The sequence below is a fragment of the Lactuca virosa genome, chromosome 4, assembly GCF_052849685.1.
Source record: "Lactuca virosa cultivar CGN04683 chromosome 4, Lactuca_virosa_CGN04683_v6, whole genome shotgun sequence".
Lineage (NCBI taxonomy): Eukaryota > Viridiplantae > Streptophyta > Magnoliopsida > Asterales > Asteraceae > Lactuca > Lactuca virosa.
This window is the reverse complement of record NC_136429.1, coordinates 204,248,013-204,255,565: the sequence shown is the minus strand read 5'-3', so window position 1 is coordinate 204,255,565 and position 7,553 is coordinate 204,248,013. Positions and strand designations below refer to the sequence as shown.

The 7,553-nt window shown below is 34.1% G+C and overlaps 1 protein-coding gene, 1 long non-coding RNA gene and 1 other non-coding gene across 3 annotated transcripts; 1 reads left to right on the top strand and 2 right to left on the bottom strand.

Annotated features, from left to right (window-relative positions):
• Positions 1 to 1,178: 1,178 nt before the first annotated feature.
• Positions 1,179 to 2,975, bottom strand: LOC145168698 (uncharacterized). Its single transcript, XM_079087431.1, has 8 exons — positions 2,861 to 2,975; positions 2,408 to 2,487; positions 2,238 to 2,305; positions 2,064 to 2,131; positions 1,860 to 1,966; positions 1,725 to 1,774; positions 1,544 to 1,626; positions 1,179 to 1,448 (listed from the first exon to the last, which is right to left on the bottom strand). The coding sequence occupies exons 2-8, from the start codon at positions 2,463 to 2,465 to the stop codon at positions 1,334 to 1,336; spliced, it is 549 nt and encodes a 182-aa protein (XP_078943557.1). The 5' UTR covers positions 2,466 to 2,487; positions 2,861 to 2,975; the 3' UTR covers positions 1,179 to 1,333.
• Positions 2,976 to 3,091: 116 nt separating this feature from the next.
• On the bottom strand, positions 3,092 to 3,164 carry TRNAA-UGC (transfer RNA alanine (anticodon UGC)). Its single transcript has one exon. It is a non-coding gene; the product is annotated as a tRNA-Ala (tRNA).
• Positions 3,165 to 4,778: 1,614 nt separating this feature from the next.
• Positions 4,779 to 6,495, top strand: LOC145168697 (uncharacterized). Its single transcript, XR_013742016.1, has 3 exons — positions 4,779 to 5,386; positions 6,007 to 6,070; positions 6,412 to 6,495. It is a non-coding gene; the product is annotated as an uncharacterized LOC145168697 (long non-coding RNA).
• Positions 6,496 to 7,553: the final 1,058 nt, after the last annotated feature.

Sequence of the window (7,553 nt, the reverse complement as noted above, 5' to 3'; positions counted from 1 at the left end):
GTACTATTTAAAACATATTTAAGTTTATGTAATTATTAACACTTGCTTGTTATCTTTCGCAATACAAATGGTTATTTTTCAAAAATCATATAAAAACACAAAAATGAACACACAAGTTATAATTTCTCCACAAGAAGTACCAAGCTTTAATTACTCATTAAAAGGAATACACAAAAACATACTCTTCAGAATGCACAAGAAAAAACACACAAAAAAAATCTCTCCGGAATGCTTCTCAGGTACCTTATGTATTTTTTCGGATTAAGTGGTCATTTTACAATAAAATATAAAATTAGTTATTTGACATTTATATGGGTGAGATTACTTGATTTCCCTTTAATTTATTTTTATTATTTATTTATTTATTTTGGCATTGTCTCAAGGAATGATAAAATCATTTACACATGAAATTTAACCAATTACACACATGTGTTTAAAAAGAGCTTTTATGAGTTTCTTTTAACAAACATTAAAAAAGATATGTTTGAAAATATGAATTTAAAGTTTTTATTTTAGGCTGTTGGGTATTGCCAAGTAACATCATTGGGAAGTGACGTGAGGCAACATCCCCTTCTCTCTTTTGTCCTTTGTTTTTCTTCTTTCTTGGGCTCACGTCGTGGTTTTTGACCAACACAATCCCCTCTAGGAGTGTAGAGAAGATAAGCAATGATGGTGATGTGGCAGAGTGGTGGGTGGGTACCTTACGGAGGAGACTTAGAGAAAAAAAAAAGGGGGGGGGGGGGGGGGGGGGTCATAATATAAAATTTACTTCAACTAGCTTTTATATGCCTTTAAGAGCTATGTTTTACATAATTTTATACATTTCAAAAGTTTTTTTGAGAGCCTTTAATACCTATGCTTTACGAAATTTTACACATTTCAAAAGTTTACAACTAGTTTTGTCAATCACTAATAAAAATAACTGCTAGCCAAAGACTATTTTTACCAAACATACTTGAAAAGTTGTACACTACCATTGCACACCACCATTAACCGATCCAACCAACATGTTAAATATAAATCACAATGTTTCAAAAATAATATCCACTCTCCAACATGAAACCTTGCTTATAAATTCTCACACTCTTACCATTAAGACAAAACATTCAATTCCATAAACATCACACCAAACAAAACCTAAATCATAATTCAATCCACTTAATAAATTATGAACCCAATGCCACAACACAACCAATTAATTATCAAGTCTATAAATTTGCCAATGTCACATGTTCTGCAATTATCTCCTACATCAGTCAAACAAACATCGATATAATCCCCTCGCATACAAATGCTACAAAAATGATCCGAAATAAAATAAAATAAAATATGATTAGTGTGGTTTTGGTTTATATCCATCAACAGCAAAATTTCTAGTAGCAGCAGGAAGAGCAAGCCGAAGCCCCTCAAGTTCAGGTTTTGCAATTACTTGACAACCAAGTCGAGACCTACAACAAACATTAACAACTTAATGACTCATCATTGTATAAAATTTAACAAAAGTTTATAAACTTATAAAATAATAATTCAGAAAAAAAATTACGTTTCTGTCAGTCCAAAAGCAAGGTCTAGCATATCATTCTCCTCGTCTGTAGGATCTTCTAGCTTATTGTACTGTTCCACATCCTGACAAATGACAACACATGTAAATTACTAGGTCTATTTTCAATGATGAGGGTATTCACGTCTTTTTGCACAGATGTCATAACATCCTGATAGCATACCATGACAATGACATGACAGGTGGAACAAGCGAGAGATCCTTCACATGCTCCTGTTAATTAAATTTTCAAATTAGTTTAAGCCACAAATAATTGTGAATGAAAAGAAAGATGGTTGATATATTGAGTTTAGTTAACCTTCAAGCTCTATGTCATTCTCATGGGCAGCTTCTAACATTGACATTCCAATGGGGACTTTGATTTCTTGTTCTTCTCCATCTTTGTCAAAGAATGTCACAGAGATTCTGCAGAGATCAAGGAAGGTTATAAATATATAAATGAATACGAAAAAGATGAAGAAATTTAGGGTTAGATTTTTTGATGAAAAAAACAGATACTCACTTTTGGTTGTTGTCTTCGTTTTCACCTTGTGAATTGCTAGTGGGTGTGGTGGAGAATAATTTATGACTCTGAAAGAAGTGATGCATAATTTCATTATATCAGGAATACATCAAAATAGAATAGATTATAAGAGTGAAATTAGGCATTCTTGCATTAGGAATAAATGCAACTAACCGAGGGAAACAAGTAGTCATTCTGAACTTTAGGGAAAAATGACCTTCTTGATGGAATTCTTAGTGGGGCTGCAATTTGAGGGGGGAAAGGAATCAGAATTCAGAATATTTAACAAACATCTATGAACTATGTTATGACAACTCAGCATCCAGAAAGATCAAAGATCAAACCTTTTGATAATCCCTTGAACGCCTGAGCTCCAAGTCTGGAAATTTTAGAAATGAACATAATACTAGAAGAGTCACACGATCTGAAGAAGAAATGGAAAACATTACGAATTAAGAGCTGGATAGAGCATCCTGATTAGAAGCTACTAAGAGATTAGATTCTTTTTTAAGTTTATTGACAGAGGCAAATACACAAACACTTGGTGGGCAGAAAAAAAAACATGATTAGGATTTCTCGCATAAATAACAAAAAGCCATATGCTGAACTGAAATGTAATTCCGCATCGCTTAACTAAGCGAAAAACGAGAAAGAAGCATGAAAACCAATATGAAGTTTATACATGGACTGATTAGGTTTTCTTTATATTTTCCCAATTACAAGAATCAAAACCAGGGCATTGGGAATTTGAAAAGGGGTAACAGATGATGATAAAAAGAATCAGATAGAGAGATTACCTTTGTGATTGTCCGGAGATGCTAACAAAGATGTAAAGGCTTCAGAGCTCCAGAGTTGAGAGAGATGGTTTGTTTTGACTTTAGTTTTTCGTGGCTCTTGATGAAAGCACGACGGCCCAAACCGACTTTACGACTATAACAGTATAAAACTTGCCTTTCACCTTCATTCCGCAAAAAAAAAAAAAAAAATAGTAAAATAGTAAATAAAAAAAAATAGTAAAAATTATAAAATGGAGATGCGGGGTATCGAACCCCGTACCTCTCGCATGCAAAGCGAGCGCTCTACCATGTGAGCTACATCCCCATTTATTGTTGACTTTAGATCATGAGTTTTATCATTGACTAGGGCCCATTAAGCCCAAAAATAAAACTTATAAGTTTGGATGGTAAGTTCATGAGCATTTTTTTTTTTTTTTTTTTTTACAACAATAAGAACATCCACACCGTAAGGTTTTAAAAGTTTTTCGAAAAGATTTTTAAATCACATGGATCTCATATATCTTCAACAAATTATTAATATACCATATTAATTCATAACATTCTTACGAACAATAAACAACCTATCATCTTCTCCAATATGCTTCCAATCAACGGTTTGTACATAATTCTTCAGCATCTTTTTCTTCCAATCAATCTCTTCCACCTCTATAACACATGACACTCTTCAACAAACGCACCAATTGAAAATATGTCATTAATCTACTCTCTCTCTCTCTCTCTCAAAACGAACCTATCGGCTATCGTAGCGATTGAAAACTTTGGAAAACACTGTAGCGATTGCAAACTCTGGAAAACACCAGCACGATTGCTTTCTACCACCACCCATGATCTTTGTGGCAAACAATAATTGTTATGTTATTGTTGGTCGATGTACTTCTAGAAGTATTCCACCGTATGTAACCTTTAACACCATCTATTTCTATTTGAGCTACCGACTGATCAGTATCAACATTAGCCACTGTCGCTTTCGATTAAGGTATGATTGCTTATGATTCTGTGTTCAAATCGATTTCATCAACTTACCCTCTCCTTTGATGGGTTGGATTTTGTTTGCTTCTTTTGATGGGTTCTCATTTTATTGAGCCGATGATGAGTTTTCTTTCTGGAAAAACTTGGTGAGGCCGACGACAACGATCACAAAGGTGGTTGAAGGTTCATTTTTTGTATTTTATAATCTGAGCCCTATTTTTTTCTTTTCTTTTTTGAATCAAGTGAAATTGAGGAACTTTTGACATAATCAATCTATGATGGAACGACTTTAATCCAAGGTGAAGCTATTAACGTCATTGAAGAACATCAACATAATTACTCTGTTTCGAGAATAGAGAGACACTAAGTGGAACAACTTACACTTCATCACCGAAGTTTGTACCTCCGACAACCTTATTGGAAGAAACATAAACAGGTTTCGATGTAGGTCTTGAAGAAGTGGTCATGGAAAATATTGACAAGGTTGGATTATCTACACAGAGATCTCAATTGCAGCGACACCTTCATTAATACCAATATCGGCCATGTACAAATATTGATCTTTTAAACATTTAGAATAAATCAATGAGTAAATTACACGAATCGTCCCTCGTGCAGGTGACAAAAAGCATGTTCAGTCCATATTTTCAAAAATTAACTCGGACCGACCCTCTTTAGTTTAAAACTTTCACGTTTCATCCACGGACATAAAAAGACTATTTTGCCCTTATTTATTTCTTTTTTTAATTTATTTTCTATTCATTTGTTATTTATTAATTATTTATTGATTTGTTTATTATCAAAAAAATTATAATTTCCTTTTAAAACAGAACGAGTAAATCAACTCGTTCCCCCCCCCCCCCCCCCCCCCCCCCCCCTTCTTCTTCTTCAGTACGTCTCCTATCTATCATCACCACCCACACCAACTGACTCCAGACTTCGGCGACATCTCCGGCTACTGCAAGACACCTCCGACGCTATCAACCCCTCACCCACCACACCACACCACGCCACTTTCATCTTATGTTTCCTTTATTCCAATCTCATACTTGAGTCCTCAACATTCTCTAGGTACCGCCTCAGATCTAGGGTTTCGAATATAGGAGATCAACCCTATGAAGCGCACCATCGCCTACTTGTTCCTGCACCACCCTCACCTCTCGATCAAAATCCAATGTGTGGGCTTCTCTCTCTCTCTCTCTCTCAATATCGCACAGCACCATATACCAGAATCTGCCCACAAATCAAAACCCCTCACATATATTAGAATGTGACCATTGATCAAAATCAATGATGAGATCGATGTTGAACTCTCCCCAAACATAAAGAATCGGACCTTTGGTGACCACCCCTTTCATCTTGCACATTTCATCTTGTGTTACTGATCGGAGAGAAAAAAGATAATCAAGACATAAAACACACACACCTAGTATGTGTGTGTGTTCTGGTGTGATACCAAGAGAGAAAGGCCATGACAGTCGGAGAGACCATCGCCGCCGGAGCTGTAGTAGAGGGTTACAGATTTGCACTCCGGCGAGAAATCCCTAATCCTCTTATGTGAGTTGGTCGTTTTCATACTTTTGTAGTTGCAGTTGATTTGGATCGTAATCGAAGAGGGCATATAACTATATTTATGTTAGGTTATAGAGAGGTGGGGTGGATGGGAATCTATTTATTTTATATTATATAAATACAAAATAAAGCATAAGTAAATTGAAAAAGAAAATAGGATGGGTAATATATACTTTATGGTAAGGGATGAAACTTGTAATTTTAAACTACTGGAGAATTAAACATGCAAATTTAATACAAACGAAGGACAATCTGAATTAATTTTCGAAAATATGGACTAAACACGTATTTTTGCACTCGAACCAGGGACAAATCATGTAATTTACTCTAAATCAATTAAGAAGCATATATAATTATTGAACGAATGAATGAACATATTAGGTAAAAGTAGGCGATTTGGGTTTGGCTGCAATAGTTGGTAAGAGCCATTATGCACATTCAATATTGGGGAAACGTTCTTCTCCCTATTTTTTTATCGGAACCCCTTCTATACTTCGTGAAATACATTCATTTGCAGAACAATAAATTTCTACCTGATTTATTTAATTGCGATTAATTACATGAAAGTTGAGTTTATTTTGAAATTGGTTTATGTGATTGGACAGCAGGTAGTAGAACTCTAAAGGAAAAAAGACTAGGAAAACGCTCAAGGATGGTCTATATTGGCTGGTACGGACTACATTAAGGTTTTTCTATTTTCTTCAAATTTATTCACTTCACTGACCTATTTGAACTCTTCAAATTGATAAAGCCTAATTTTCTAATGAAAGAGACCACTTCCCTTTACGTTTGTACACTTTTTTTTACTATATATTGATAATAACCCATCATATTTATATGATTTCTCTATGTTGTAGTCTAATCCAATTTTAGAAGCTTTTGGTAATGCGTGAGTGACAGTGAGTCATAATAAATAAAAATTGAAGCTGCAAAGAACCTTTTTTTTTAAAAAAAATCCTACCATCTTTTGTGCATTAGTTGTTGGTATCTGATTATTGCGATTGCTTCAGTCATTTTGCCAAGTTTGTGGAGCTTCAGTTTGATGATAAGGGAAGAATCGTTGGTACTGCTACCAGAACATATTTCTTGGAAAGATCTCGTGTTTGTCAACTCTTTGAAAGATGGTAAACGGTGGAAGGTTAATATTCTGTTAAGCTCTTATTTCTGAATCTATGTTTCTATGCAATCAACTATAATTTTTTTTACTACTCCTATGCTTGTAATAATATTTAAGGTTCATACATTGTTAAAAGGTTTGGAAAAGATGGCTTCACGTGTAGATATTGTATTGTTGATCCAAAATATGCTGATGTTAGTAGAGATGCACTACCAAAGGTTGATAACTCAAGATTGTTTGACTGTTTGACTAGTAAGTTTCACTTTGTTTCATGCTGACTAAACTAGTTTTTCAATACTTTTGTAAAGTCAGGCAAGAAATGGAAAAAACATGAAGTCATTATATTTTCAATACAATATCTCATTTTGTTTTACCTGACATTTTGCTTACTTTTTGACTGTTGACTGGCAAGTTTCACTTTGTTTCATGCTGACTAAAGTAGATCCAAGGCCATTTTAGTCCATACTTATGTTTTTATATCATCAATGGTCTTTGTTCAAGTTTTTATAACATTTTGTACTAGATCATTTAGAATTTTTTGTATTCTAAACTCTTTCTTTTTCTCTCCACTAGGAATATGAATGGTATTGTCCCAAAACGTTTTGAATATGAATTGATATCAATATCAAAAGTATTTCCAAAAAAACGTTTTTCATTAATATTTAAAAGCTTGGGATGTCATAACCTATACATAAACATAAGCATAAACTAGTCTTTACAGCCTTACAACAATTTATTTAATGGCCTAAAACTCCTTAAATCTCTCGGCAGATACAAAAATAGTGTATCCCTGTGCTTTCGTACTACTTCCCGTGATACAAAGAAACTGAGTGGGTCAGACTTGGGAACCTGGTGAGCATATAAAGTTTTCAACCCATAATATTATAATTAATTTAACTATATGTTTTGCATCAAACAATTAACCCAATTACCTATTCCCACTATTCTTACTTATTCATCTCTAAGGACTTATCCTAAGGATCATCACAAGCAATGCATGGACAATACTACTTTGGGGATTTCTCATCAATACAT